This window comes from Anolis sagrei, chromosome 3, assembly GCF_037176765.1.
Source record: "Anolis sagrei isolate rAnoSag1 chromosome 3, rAnoSag1.mat, whole genome shotgun sequence".
In the NCBI taxonomy this organism is placed as follows: Eukaryota; Metazoa; Chordata; class Lepidosauria; order Squamata; family Dactyloidae; genus Anolis; species Anolis sagrei.
Genome location: NC_090023.1, coordinates 40,539,130 through 40,554,495, shown reverse-complemented (window position 1 = coordinate 40,554,495; position 15,366 = coordinate 40,539,130). Strand labels below are relative to the sequence as shown.

Genomic DNA, 15,366 nt, shown 5'->3' with positions numbered 1-15,366 from the left:
TTGCTTCTTACCTTTCCATCAGGCAGCTCTGCATATCCTTCAATGTCTGTAACTGCTGTTTTTCCAAACCTCCCCAATGCTCCTTGCAATTTCAAACCAGTGAAAGTGAGAGCCATCTTCCAAAACCTACCCACATAAAAAACCAAATTACATTCTCATTACTTATTTCAGTGCAATGCTGACAATATTTTCTATACATCAAACAGCTACAGTGAAATGTGATGGTAAATCACAGTTCAGAGATAAAGGAATCTGCTGGAGGAGTCTTAAGCTCAAGTGGTTTCTGTGTCTCCACTGGTACAAGGAGGAGATCAAGCTGTTTTCAACTAACTGGTTATTTATTTTGTCTGAACCAAGAATTATGGTTCATATTAATGGTGGAGTTGGCCTTCCACATCCATGGATTCTGCATTCATGGATTCCATCACTGATTGTTTGAAACCTTGATTTTGGCACACCTTGATTTTGGGATTTTATATAAAGGACTGCATTTTATGACATCATTGCATTTAATGGGACCTAAGCATGCACAGAGTTTGGTATCCATGTGGGGTCCTGGAACCCAAGCCCCATTAGATAACAAGATCCCACTATATTTTAGGCTGTAATCCAAGATTAGAAACCACAGCTGGAAGTTGCTTGTAGACTTTTACAATTATCATTATTGTCATTGTCATTTTATTCTGCCTTTTGCCTCAAACTGGGACTCAAGACAGACTGAATGTGTTTGACATGAGAAGTGAAAATAGTTGAAAATGAATGTGAACATTCAGGCCAGTATGTGAAATGCTACTTTAGTTTACCCTCACATGTAAAGCACACATCCTTGTGTTATGTCACAGTCTACTGGAAATACATGCCTATACTTAAATCAATGGGAGTTAAGAGCATTTCAACTGTGCTAGGTTGCTTTTTTTTAGCACAAGTTTATTCTGGCACTTATATTTGATTAATATAATAAATTAAGAATATTGCTTTTAATCTGAACATTTTATATATTTTTTCTAAAAATAAAACACTATTTTAAAAAAAATTAGCAAGGGAAAGAATATTAGGGTTGTAAATCCTCAACTATTTAATTGTCACAAGCAGGGATGAATAATTACAGTAGTTTTCTCCCTATTACAGGGTAAAATTAACAGTTTTCCACAGTAGTTTTCCCGTATATGAAAGACCTGAAAAGTTGCAAATTCTGCAAAATCCCACATTTTTCTAGCCAGAATAATTTCTCCACAATACTACAGAATATATGAATATTGGGAGAATTTTTTTCAAGATTCTCATTGGTATATTATTCTTTCTCACAGAATTTCTAAATGGTCAAAACTCTCAATTTTAAACTGGCAATAGTAAGGAGACCCCGGTAGCGCAATGGGTTAAACCCTTGTGACAGCAGGACTGAAGACCAAAAGGTCGTAGGTTCGAATTCGGGGAGAGTGCAGATGAGTTCCCTCTGTCAGCTTCAATTCCCCATGCGCGGACATGAGAGAAGCCTTTCACAAGAATGGTAAAACATCAAAACATCCAGGCATCCCCTATGCAAAGTCCTTGCAGATGGTCAGTTCCCTCACACCAGAAGCAACTTGTAGTTTCTAAAGTCGCTTCTGACACGCACACACACACGAAACCAAAACCTGGCAATAAATAATAATGGGCATTCTTTCTAATCCTATTTTATGTCCGTAAATATTATCCTATATACACCAGTTAGGGTTGAATAGACTTAAACTGAGCAAATTTTTCAAAAGTTTGGGAAGCAGCTTGGTTTATTCTCACACAGTTTGAATCTGATTCTTCCATTCCTCCATCATATCCTAACTCATTAAGATAAGTATATGAACGTACCTGATGTGGCCTGAACCAGATGTGGTCAGTTGCTCTTCATTTTCAGGAGAAAATGTGACTCTATAAACATCTTGTGAAAATGCTTTTGATCTCAAAACAATCTTTTCCTGTTTCCAGTCCCAAACTGTCAACATGTAGTCAGGACTGCTCCCAACAGTGGCGATTAAGGTGCCTGAACGATTAAAATCAGCAAATGCATATGCTTTTTCTGTTCCGCCTGTAAATCAGGTAAGATGACAGATTTCTCAATCAAATATACATGGTCAACAAAACAAACTAATTTGCAAATCAATAAACAAGAATGATTTATAATTATACATAACATTTTGAAAAAAATATTAGGACATTACAATGCACCCAGAAAAAATATCACATTCCAACAAGGAGCTGGTATATGGCATACATTCTGTATCTCAAAAACCAGAACTGTTTGGGTAAAACTGGTGTCATTATTGGAATCAGCAGATCAGATCTACCCAGAAATGAAACTAACATTTGAGACATCAAAACATGTGTTAGCCAGTGTATTCAAGGTGAAAATACAATTGGGAAACAAAGTAAACCATAAGGCTTATGAATTGACCATGAGTTTATCCACAATCTTGAACTTACATCTGTAACTTTCATGTTTATGCAATACTACAAGCATTTATTTGTTTGCTTTCCTTCTTTCTCAGTACCAACAAGCCATCTTTATTTATTCAACTTGAAGCCTATATTGCACTTTATTAGGGAATAAAAGGGTTTTTTTGGATAGAACAGAGCAGATTTCCTGGAAGAACAGTATACAGAATATGCTTATAGGGAAAAGGGCAGTTCCCAAAAACAAGAGTTATATACAGCAACACCCCAAAACAATCATATCTACATTAGACCAGAAAATTGCACAAAAAGCTTGCATTATGTTTTTTTTGTGGAATTTTGGTTGAGTCAATCAAGGTATAGCAAGTAGGACAAGTAGCAGAACATGGACTTGAGAGGGGATCTGTGGATAGAAAAAGAGATGTGTTGCGGTGAGAGTAACAGAAGCTGTGGTGGAAAGGCCTGAGAAAATATTTTGAAAAGGGTGCTGTCTTCCAAGATGAAGAAGTCAGCTATCCAGGCCAAACCTTAATATTTTTTATATAAGAAATTGAAAAACTACAGTATTGCTTTCACTTCTGAAATTACTATTTCTTCTGTATGCATTTGGAATTATGAATAGTATGTTATTCTAACCTACCTCGTAATATTCTGTATGGCTTCAAGGAAGGATACTCATAGATAATCATATTTGGTTTCCATCCTTTCTCTCCAACTGCAAAGTGTGTTTTATTAGGGTGTGCCTAGTAGGAACAAAGACCTTTTCATATCATCATAAACCCTTTTACATTTGTCCACTAAAGCACTTTTAGTTGATTTCTATCCATTCCTTCAACCTATAATTTGGAAAGCTGCTTTTTTGGATTACAATTTTGAGAATCTCCCAGCCAGTAGCTGATGCTGAAGACTCTGAGAGCTGTAACCCAGAAAAGGACTTTCCCCAAGTTCTGAGTAACAGCACACAAGAACACGGGTTATGCCTCTAAGCCAGGCCTACACAAGCTGTGGCCCTCCAAGTGTTTGAGGCTCCAATTCCCAGAAGCCCCAGCCAAATTGGTCAGGAATTCTGGGAATTGAAGTCCAAAACACCTGGAGGACAACTGGTTGTGTAGGCCTGCTCTACGCCAATACTAAATATCATTGCCCTGAGCTGCCTTAGCCTTCCTTTCCTTAGGACCACTGGTCTTTCTGAATACAAGGATTAAGAGAGACAGAGAAAAGCTAGGCAAAGCACCTGTGGCTCATTATAAATACACAGTTTGTATACACATTTTGTTTAACTGTGGAGCTATTGATAGGAATACCACTATCCACCTTATCAGAACTTTTAAAAAAACGCTTTTTTAAGTCCAGTTGGCATCTTGGTACAATATCTGAAAGGAGCAGCGTCCTGAAAGGCATGTCTCTGATTAAACAGATCAATGAATTGCCCAGGTTGTGAAACAGTGACCCAAATATTTATCAGCGTAAGAAAGTGCCCCCATCAAGAATCCCTGCTTTTTCATTACCAAGGCTCAAATGAAAGTTCTCATGAAACAAACACTGTACCGTGATTACACCAATGCCGCCACCGCTTGTGCTTCGAAGGTATCTCAGATATCTAAATTTCAAGTCCAGAAGTACTAGCTGATTGCCAGCAATATATAGAAGAGTTTGGCTATCTAGCATCTGGATGTTTGCCCGTCTTCTGCAGTCATAACCAAAAGAGTGCCTGAGAAACCATCACTAAGGAAAATAAAAGGTGCTATCACCAATATTTATTTCCTACATGCAGTAATAAATATGCTACTTATAAAGAAGAAAGTATAATGCACTGAGCAGTAAGTTCGAATTATAAGATGTATTTTAAAGCTATTATCAATGACTAGAAGAATAGGAGTTGTTTATATAAATGAGTAACTCATGCAGACCCCCTTAGGGTCCTTCCACACAAACATATAACCAAGAATATCAAAGAATCGTAGGCCATCCAGTCCAACCCCCTGCCAAGAAGCAGGAAAATTGTATTCAAAGCAGAAAATCCAAACAATATCTGATTTGAACTGGATTATCTGAGTCCAAACTGCCATATATTCCAGTTTAAAGCAGAAAATGTGGGATTTCATTCAGCTGTGTGGATGGGGCCAGAGAGAAGTATGGGGATAATTTTACCATGTTTTTGGCTATCACAGACGCATTTTGGCACAGAAGAGGCCAAAATGGTTTTACAGCAGAGTCTCGCTTATCCAACCTTCGCTCATCTAACATTCTGTATTAACCAACGCTGTCTACCTCTTGCCTGGATCCACAGCCGTTTCAATACATTGTGTTTTGCTGCTAAATTCGTAAATACAGTAATTACTACACAACGTTACCATGTATTGAACTGCTTTTTCTGTCGATTTGATGTTAAACATGATGTTTTGGTGCTTAATTTGTAAAATCATAACATAATTTGATGTTTAATAGGCTTTTCCTTAATCCCTCTTTATTATCCAACATTTTTGCTTATCCAACGTTTTGCTGGCCCATTTATGTTGGATAAGTGAGATTCTACCGCACTTTCTGTTTTTTTAAAAAGCTTTTTCTGGGCCTAAAATGGCTTAGCATTGGGTAAAATGTACTTTAAAGCAAATTTTGCCAAGGATAGCTTCATGCCAAATGCCACTCAATAAATTCCAGAACTGAGGAAGAATGTGAACCTATGTTTCTACACCCCAAATGCAACACGCTTTCATACATATTGTGGCTGGACCCTTATTTGTTAGTTCTAACAAGATAATTGGGAATTTTTTTACTGGTATTTCAGTTATGTCTTACTATCTCTATAAATGGAATCCCAAGTCCCAAATATATGCATCATTTAACAAGGATACATAAGAATGAGCATGTCAATCGGTATCCCAGAATCTGGAGTCACATATGGAAACGAGCACAATTCTTCATAGTTATAGTAGAAGTTTTCAGATATTTTCTTCTCAACTACTACTTTTTTTTTCTTCTTGGCCGGTTCTGGAGGAGGCTCTTCAGGTTCTGGTGGCGGTGGTTCCTCCTCCTCTTCTGCATTTCAAAAAAGTCAGCATAAAGAATGCTATATATTATTCAAACTGGTAATATACAGTAATCTATAACTAATAAGCAGAGGCTGGATGGCCATTTGTCAGGGGTGATTTGAATGCAATATTCCTGCTTCTTGGCAGGGGGTTGGACTGGATGGCCCATGAGGTCTCTTCCAACTCTTTGATTCTATGATTCTATGATTCTAATATGCAATTTTATTTCTTTTGTTTGTCCAACTGAACACTACAAGGTTTAAAGAAAACTGCACGGGAACCTCAAACTTGAAATCTGGAATCTGGACCTATCACAACTAAAGGTTTTTAAGTTTCCCTTTTATACCTGTCTCTAATATTGGGGGTATAAAGCATTTCTAGTATGAGAGGGGATATGAGCTATACATTTCAAGTTTTTAATAGCCAGGTTTAGAAGGATGAAGGTCAGATCTACCAAATAGCTGGCTAGCATTTCCACTCAAATTGTTCAAGATTCAAATTCCTGGTACAATTCACTGGCTTAAAAGGAGAGAACAAGTATCTGAGGCCCCTTCTACACTGTCCTTATATCCCAAGGTCTGATCCCAGGTTATGTGCTTTGAACTGGATTATATGAGTCTCCACTGCCCAATAATCTGGGATAAGCAAATAATCTGGAATCAGATCCTGTGATATAGGGCAGTGTAGAAGGGGCTTGAGGGCAATGCAGAGACAGCCAGCAGCAGCCCAGAATTCAGTATCATCCTGACCAACAACAGGTCTGATTTATCAAGGATTTTGAAAAGAAAGATGCAGATAATAACAGAAGGTGATATGGAGTATTCAATAGCAGCAACAGTGGCAAGAGCAACTGCAACCCTGGGCATTTTTATTTAGAGTATTCATTTATTCTGATTGAGTTTCTTATGTGGTAAATATATTCAGGATTTCATATTTATTATTATGTTTTTTATTATTGTGTTTATTTATACCCTGTTTTTTTCTCTCCACAAGGAGACAGAAAGTGGTTTACATTAAAAGCATTTCAATACAATTGAAAATCTACAAAAATGCAAACATTAAAACAGAATTAACTAGCAATGGTATTAAAAATTCATGGTTAAAATCCATAAAAACCATATTCAAAACTAAAAACCACATCACCCCCGATTTGATCTTAAAGACATAACCAGTGACACAAAAGCCCTTTCAATTTGTAGCCACCTCCCAAAGCCTATGAACCAACTATAACTCTACAGCTCTGTCACTTCTAACATGATGCAGTTCTTAAACCAAGGACTTCAATTTAAAAGGTTAAAAAAGGCCCAATTTTAAAAACTATGGTTTCACATATTAACTACAGTGATCAGACATAAGGATCTCAATAGGACTCCACATACAAACACAATTAGTAATTTGCACTGTTTTGCAATTATAACCAGGGCAGCTGCAGTTTCTAAACAAGTGGAATCTGGGGGTTAAGTCTACTTAAAGCAATTCATTTTGACTACAAATCCCAAATGGTCTTTTCAGATTTTGGGCCTTTCTAGACATGTCCTATACCCCAGGATCCAATCCCAGGTTTTCTGTTTATCCCAGATTATCTGGTAGGGTAGACTCATATAATACAGTTTAAAGCAGAAAACCTGGGATCAGATCATGGGAAATAGGGCCTGTCTGAAAGGGCCCTTAGATAATGAAAATATTAGTTCAAAAGATTCAAAGAGTAAGGCCCCTTTTATGCAGCTGTATAAAATTCACATTGAACAGTGTGGACTCAGATAATCCAGTTCAAAGAAGATATTGTGGATTATCTGCATTGATATTCTGGGTTATATGGCTGTGAGGAAGAACCCTAACTCTATAGGTTAGTGGACACACTCACCCTCACTTCCACTTCCTTCACCCTCTTCATCTTCTGCTAGCCTTTCTTCTTCTTCAAGCTCAAGAAGCCGTTTCTTTTCTGAAAAAAAACAAAAACAAAAACTGTGTGAATAGTCCCATAGTTTAAAAAAGCAGGATAGAGCTACAGTAAAACTTTGACACCTGAATATCAAACAGTAAAACTGAGAATAATAACAATGAAACTTTATTTCTATCCTGCCCTATCTCCAAGTGGGGACTCAGGGGGTTCACAACAAACAGCAGCAAATATGCAATGCCATAAAGTGCAATCAAAACCAAAACAACCAAAACAGCCATAAATCAAATAAAACATATTAAACATCCATATCAAGAAATAGTGAGACAAATTACATTTTGACAAATAAACATTTTAAAACAAGTCTTAAAATTAGGGCTGACAAAATATAAAATTTAAAAGCCAAAGTAGCGAGCCATTTCCATAGACATTCAAAGAAATGTTTTTCATCTGAACCACAGCAATCATCACAAATGTCACATAAAATGGTATTTATGGCTGTAGAAATAACACTAAGGGGCTGTGGTGGCACTAAACCGCTGAGCTGCAGAACTTGCTGACCAGAAGCTCAGTGGTTAAAATCTGCGGGATGGGTTGAGCTCCCGTTGTTAGCCCCAGCTTCTGCCAAACTAGCAGTTCGAAAACATGCAATTTTTTTCCGTGTCAGGAGTGATTTGAGAAACTGCAAGTGCTTCTGGAGTGAGAGAATTGGCCATCTGCAAGACATTGCCCAGGGGATGTCTGGATTTTTTATGTTTTGATGTTTTACCATCCTTGTGGGAGGCTTCTCTCATGTCCCCGCATGGAGCTGGAGCAGATAGAGCAGTGGATCTCAACCTGTGAGTCCCCAGATGTTTTGTCCTTCAGCTCCCAGAAATCCAGCTGATAAACTGGCTGGAATTTCTGAGAGTTGTGGGTTAAAAAACCTGGGGACCCACAGGTTGAGAACCACTGTGATAGAGGGAGCTCATCCATGCTCCCCCCGGGTTGGATTCGAACTGGAAACCTGCAGGTCAGCAAGCCAACCTTCAAGTCATCAGTCCTACCGGCACAAGGGTTTAACCCACTGTGCCACCGGGGGCTCTGGTGAGTAGATCAATATAATTTATGTTTAATGTTTGTTATGTTAGATGTAAATCAATTGATAGGTTATAGCAGGGGTCCTCAAACTAAGGCCCGGGGCCCGGATATGGCCCTCCAAGATCACTTTCAGGGTCAATATAAGTCTGAAACGACTTGAAAGCATACAACAACAATCCTATCTCATCAGCCAAAAGCAGGCCCACACTTCCTATTGAAATACTAATAAATTTATATTTGTTAAAATTGTTCTTAATTTTATTTATTGTATTGTTTTAAAGTGGTTTTTTGCACTTCAAATAAGATATGTGCAGTGTGTATAGGAATTCATTCATATATATTTTTTCAAATTATAATCCGACCCTCCAACAGTTTGAGGGACTGTGATGTGGCCCTCTGTTTAAAAAGTTTGGGGACCCCTGGGTTATAGTATTGATTAAATTTTTGTTGTAATTTGGCTGGAAATGTTATGTCTTTTTTGAAACCAAATGGTTTGTTTCTGTACTTGTACCTATCAATGTATTTGGCATTGAATGTTTGCCATTTTTGTTGGAATCTGAGTCCCTTCAGGGAAAGAAGGCAGAATACAAATAATAATAATCATCATCATCATCATCATCATCATTATCATCATTATTATTGATAGGTACCACTTCAGAAGGAAGGTCATGCTGGCCACATGACCTTGGAGGTGTCTATGGACAACGCCAGCTCTTAGGCTTAGAAATGGAGATGAGCACCACCCCCCAGAGTAGGACACAACTAGACTTAATGTTGAGGGGGTAACCTTTACCTTTAAGTGAACACTCACCATCAGTACTCTTCTTTCTTTCCTTCTTTTCCCCCGAGCTGTCTGATTTGTCAGGCTGATCATTCTGGTCTGAAAACAAAGCCACAGAATCTACCCAGGTCTTCTGAAAGGAATTATTTCAGCAATATAGTATGTAAATTCTACATTCTGTTTTCCAGCCATGTCTAGGGAATGAGGGAAAGCTGTTTAATGAAACAGATCATCTTGCTGTAAATGTAGACACTGCTAGATATGTGAACCCATAATCTTTCAAAATCATTGTCTGGTTAAAATCGCCATATTTATTTATTTATTTATTTATTTACTATATTTGTATACCACCCTTCTCAGTCTTTAGGCGACTCAGAGCGGTTTACAATGGCAATGATTTGATGCCCCAAAACGCCATAAAACATTTAAAAACATTAACACATAATATAAAACCATAACAAGAATACTAAAAGCATACATCCTTTGCGTCTCCTAATAAAAACATTGTCCCATCTCGTTGTTCAGGAGCACAGGAAAGTGCAACAATACAGTAAACTGGGCAGGAAGTTCCAATTCCTACATCTTTTACCTTGCATTTTCAAATGCTTGCCCAAACAACCAAGTCTTGACTCTCTTCCAAAATGTTAAGAGGGAGGAGGCCGATCTAATGTCCCCAGGAAGGGTGTTCTATAGCTGAGGGACTACCACTGAGAAGGCCCTGTCTCTTGTCCCCGCCAAACATGTTTGTGACGCAGGCGGGATTGAGAGCATTGCCTCCCCAGACAATTTTAAAGTCCTAGCAGTCTAAAGTCCTAGCAGTGGTTGTTCCGATGTGCTTTTGACTAAGCAGCTCACCAGTAACTTTCTTGTCCCTACTTGAAGTTTCGCACTTTACACTGGCATACGTTCTACCTCAATATGAGTTATGACAGTATTTCCTGCCCAGTTTACAGTATTGTTGCACTTTCCTCCGCTCCTGTAAAATGTATTGCACTCATTGAATCTATAAACCTCAGCTATGTTTCTTTCAGCCATATTGTTTTTATATTGCTTTCAATTGTGCTGTTATTTGTTTTTATCTGCTGTTTTAATTGGTTACATGTTGTTTTAATTGTAATTTTGGTTGTGACCCTTGTAAACCGCCCCGAGTCCCCTAGGGGAGATGGTTGGCGGGGTATAATTATAATTTTTTTGGTCGTGTCAGGAGCGTCCTGTTGTGAGAGAATTGGCCGTCTGCAAGGATGTTTCCCAGGGGACGCCTGGATGATTTTGATGTTTTATCATCCTTGTGGGAGGCTTCTCTCATGTCCCCGCATGAGGAGCTGGAGCTGATAGAGGGAGCTCATCCGCCTCTCCCCAGATTCGAACCTGCGACCTGTCGGTCTTCAGTCCTGCCGGCACAGGGCTTTAATCCACTGTGCCACCGGGGGCTCCTGGGGCATAAAAATAAAGTTGTTGTTATTATTGTTATTAGCAGGTTCATAAGGGAAGATGCGTTCAGACAGGTAAGTTGGTACAGAATGGGATAGAACAGGCCTGGGCAAACTTGGGCCCTCCAGGTGTTTTGGACTTCAACTCCACCAAAACCTAACAACCTCAGGCCCCTTCCTTTCCCCGCTCAGCCGCTTAAGTGTTATATTTGCACCTTGAATTGAGCCCGGCTTAAGCGGCTGAGGGATAACAGGAAGGGACCTGAGGCTGTTAGGAATTGTGGGAATTGTGGGAGTTGAACTCCAAAACACCTGGAGGGCCAAAGTTAGCCCAGGCCTGGGAGAGAAACATACAGGTCAAAATGCTCCAACATCCATGCTGCTAGCCCTCTTCTTCACCTGTTGCTCCTGCTCTTTCAGATGAACACAGGCTCCTGTACAATATTGTTCTGTATCCCCACCAATATCAGCTCCCTTATATCATCAGCCTTTCAGAGTCTTGGTACCAATACTGAAAGGAAAGGGAGCCATGATTACCTTTCTCCTTTCCCCCCTCAGGCTCCCCTTTCGGCTCCATTGCTGGTTGACGCCGTTGCTAAGCAACCACCTGCAGGAGCGCAAAGACCTCTGGGAAACTGAGTTCCGAACTCGCCCCCCCCCCCCAATGCGCCTGCGCAGAGTCACAACCAAAGAAGTCCTAGGAGGGAGGGAAATACATGGTGCCTGTTCAGTTTCCTTTTGTTGTTATTGATGATAGTTATGTTGCCATAAAACACAAAGTGCCTCTCACAGAGGTTTTAAAACTTGAACATTTTGGAATATATATAATCAAAAAATGATATATTTGGATATATACTACAACTGCAGACTGTGACCAGGAAATCAGAAGACGCTTACTTCTTGGGAGGAGAGCAATGTCCAGTCTCGATAAAATAGTGAAGAGTAGAGACATCAGACTGGCAACAAAGATCCGCCTAGTCAAAGCCATGGTATTCCCTGTAGTAACCTACGGATGTGAGAGCTGGACCTTAGGGAAGGCTGAGCGAAGGAAGAGAGATGCTTTTGAGCTGTGGTGTTGGAGGAAAGTGCTGAGAGTGCCTTGGACTGCGAGAAGATCCAACCAGTCCATCCTCCAGGAAATAAAGCCCGGCTGCTCACTGGAGGGAAGGATACTAGAGACAAAGTTGAAGTACTTTGGCCACATCATGAGGAGACAGCAAAGCCTAGAGGAGACAATTATGCTGGGGAAAGTGGAAGGCAAAAGGAAGAGGGGCCGACCAAGGGCAAGATGGATGGATGGCATCCTTGAAGTGACTGGACTGACCTTGAAGGAGCTGGGGGTGGTGACAGCCGACAGGGAGCTCTGGCGTGGGCTGGTCCATGAGGTCACGAAGAGTCGGAGACGACTGAACGAATGAACAACAACATACTACAACTTGTGATTTAGTTCAATATATTATCTACTACTACTAATAATAATAATAATAATAATAACACTTTATTTATACCCCGCTACCATCTCCCCAAGGGACCCGGTGTGGCTTACATGAGGCCGAGTCCAAAATACAACAATACAAGCAATAACAATAACAATACAAGCAATTTAAAACAACAAAACAGTAAACGATAACATAAACATTATCAAATGGTATCATATCCTGGTAGTGTATTATATATATTGTCGTATAATAATATAGTAGGTAAAGGTAAAGGTAGTCCCCTGACATTAAGTCCAGTCATGTCTGACTCTGGGGTGTGGTGCTCATCTCCATTTCTAAGCCTAAGAGCCAGCGTTGTCCGTAGACACCGCCAAGGTCATGTGGCCGGCATGACTGCATGGAGCGCCGTTACCTTCCCGCCGGAGCGGTACCTATTGATCTACTCACATTTGCATGTTTTCGAACTGCTAAGTTGGCAGAAGCTAGGGCTGACAGTGGAAGCTCACGCCGCTCCCCAGAATCGAACCTGCGACCTTTCGATCAACAAGCTCAGCAGCTCAGTGCTTTAACCCACTGCACCACCGGGGGCTCCTAATAATATAGTACAATATAATAATATTACTAATTCTATATTCTACATTGTATGTAATAATAACACTGCAGTACAGTGGTATAGTACAATATAGTAATATGTAATACTAATGTACAATGCTAATAATATAATATATTGTACATATATATATCGATAATAATATTATGTAATACAATATAATACTAATAATACAATTTTTGTGTCAGCAATTTGCAATACAGCAATATAATATATAATAATAGTGTATTATAGTAATACTAATATATTAAATGGAGCCCCGGGTGGCACAGTGGGTTAAACCGCTGAGCTTGTTGACCGAAAGGTTGCAGGTTCGAATCCGGGGAGCAGCATGAGCTCTCGCTCTTAGACCCAGCTTCTGCCAACCTAGCAGTTCAAAAACATGGAAATGTGAGTAGATCAAAATGGCAAATGTGAGTAGATCAAAGGTGAGAAAAGTGGTATACAAATACTGTAAATAAATTGTACAGTACTAGGTCCAGTGCTGAACCATGCGGCACTCCACTTGTCACTTCTATCCAGGATGACATGGAACCATTGGTGAGCACTCCTTGGGTTTGGTTGCTTAACCATTTACAGATCCACCTAACCATAGTTTTGCGTACCTGGTTTGGCTGGTTTGTTTGCAAGAAAGTCATGGGGGAGTTTTTCTAAGGCCTTAGTGAAATCAAGATATGCTACATCCACAGCATTCCCGGCATCTACCAAGCTTTTAACTCTATCAAAAAAGAGATTAGATTAGTCTGGCATGACTTGTTTTTGGGAAATCCATGTTAACTTTTAGTAATCATAGCATTCCTTTCTAAGGGATTGCAGACTGCCTCCTTAACGATCTGCTCCAGAATCTTTCCTGGTATTGAAGTCAGGCTGACTGGACGGTAATTGTTTGGGTCCTCTTTTTTCCCTTCTTGGGAATCATTATTGTAGCATTATTTTCTCCTGATTTGTTTTTCTTAATGTTCAGTTATAAAATGATATATATTTGAGTAATTTCACCATTGCAGTTTTGGAAACTTTCATATTGGGAGCTAGCAGGCAGTAACTTATTATTACTGTTAAGTATTATTAACTAAAGCTGCATCTACATTGTAGAGTTTTGATACCACTTTAACTGCAATGGCTCAATGTTATGGGATGATGGAGTTCTAGTCTGCAGAGGCATCTCTATGTTGAAAGAGAAGGCTAAAGACCTTTGGAAACTACAACTCCCATTATTCCGTAGCATTGAGTCATGGCAGTTGAAATTATGTTATACATTCATTCTACAGAGGGGCAAGATGTGTAAATATACTTATCGGTTGCAGCTCAACAGATAACACAAAGTACCTCCTTGGATCTGTTAGGTAATCATCCTAGTTTAACAACAGAGAGATCTAGGAGGAAAACAGTAACAGGCCAAGCCACCCAACCGGTTATGCCATTGTAAAAAAAAGCAATTCCATGGGGCAACTGTGGCTTTCATAACGTGTGCCTCGTTTTATGTCTTGAGTAAAATGATAAGTACCAGCAAATAACCCAGGGCTAGACTATAATGCGCTAAGTACCATGTGTAAAGTTTGGAACCTGGGGTTATATACCCACAAGAGGTGCATCTACACTGTGGAGTGAATGCAGTTTGAAGCTATTTTGACTGCTATGGCTCAGTGCTATGGAATCCTGGGAGCTGTAGTTTTACAAGCTCTTTATATTATAATCATTGCTCTGTGTATTTTAATACACGTTTTTTATATAATGATTATGTATTTTTAGCTATGTTGTAACCTGCCCGGAGCCACGAGGAGAGGTGGTTAAGAAATAAAATTATGATTATTATTAATATCATCATCATCTTCATTATTATTATTATTATTAAGCCTTCTGTGACCAAAAATGCAAGTGCTGCACCAAAACGACAAATCCAAGAATTTCATCGAAATTATCAGTGGCAATTAAAGTGATATCAAATGGCATTAATAAGAGATAATGTGAGGGTTGGAAATGAGTTCCTTTAATATAGATGACCACAAATCCCATATTTTGGGGCATGAGCATTTCATTAATACAGAAATGATGACATTCCGAGAAATGTGTCCAATCACTTTTTTTTGTATAAATATGGACAGTATGTCCATTACATCACATGAAACATTTTCATGGTATCTCATAGTCTAATGCTGTAGAATAGTCATAACCTTTAAAAAAAAGAAAGGAAGAAAAACAACTATGTATTTTAAAGATTGTTCTGTGTATTTGTATATGTATTTTGTAGAAATACATCTTAATATGTAGAGTAGTATGTAAGGAACCAAAAGTCCACTATTCATTTTGCCACCTCATTTCTCAAAGGATCCTTAGGGTGCAGTGATTTGGAGGAGTTTGGGAGATTTCTGAGGACCCATGTCTTCAGAAATATATAACCCACAGCACCTAGTAAATGCTGTCTTCATAGATCTGTCATCAACTTATGATACTGTAGATCATCGCCTCCTTCTGAAAAAAAAAATGTATATCACAAAGGATCACCACCTCACCTGCTTTATAGGAAATCTTCTATAAAACAGGAGCTTTTTGTTGATTTCCAGGGTCAGAGAAGCAAATTGTGAAAACAGAAGAATGGCCTGCCTCAGAGGAGCATGCTTGCTCCATCAATGTTTAACATTTACACAAATGACCAGCCACTGCCAGAAG

The 15,366-nt window shown here is 39.1% G+C and overlaps 1 protein-coding gene across 1 annotated transcript in view; it reads right to left on the bottom strand.

The window, feature by feature from the left end:
• CFAP44 (cilia and flagella associated protein 44) overlaps window positions 1-11,254 on the bottom strand; it is a 74,928-nt gene extending 63,674 nt beyond the window's left edge. The window contains exons 1-8 of the mRNA XM_060770762.2: window positions 11,188-11,254; window positions 9,251-9,319; window positions 7,324-7,401; window positions 5,283-5,466; window positions 3,976-4,138; window positions 3,068-3,170; window positions 1,846-2,062; window positions 12-126 (exon numbers count right to left, since the gene is read on the bottom strand). Coding sequence (XP_060626745.2) covers window positions 12-126; window positions 1,846-2,062; window positions 3,068-3,170; window positions 3,976-4,138; window positions 5,283-5,466; window positions 7,324-7,401; window positions 9,251-9,319; window positions 11,188-11,227 — 969 coding nt within the window. The 5' untranslated portion in view covers window positions 11,228-11,254. The remainder of the gene's footprint in view (window positions 1-11; window positions 127-1,845; window positions 2,063-3,067; window positions 3,171-3,975; window positions 4,139-5,282; window positions 5,467-7,323; window positions 7,402-9,250; window positions 9,320-11,187) is intronic.
• Window positions 11,255-15,366: the final 4,112 nt, after the last annotated feature.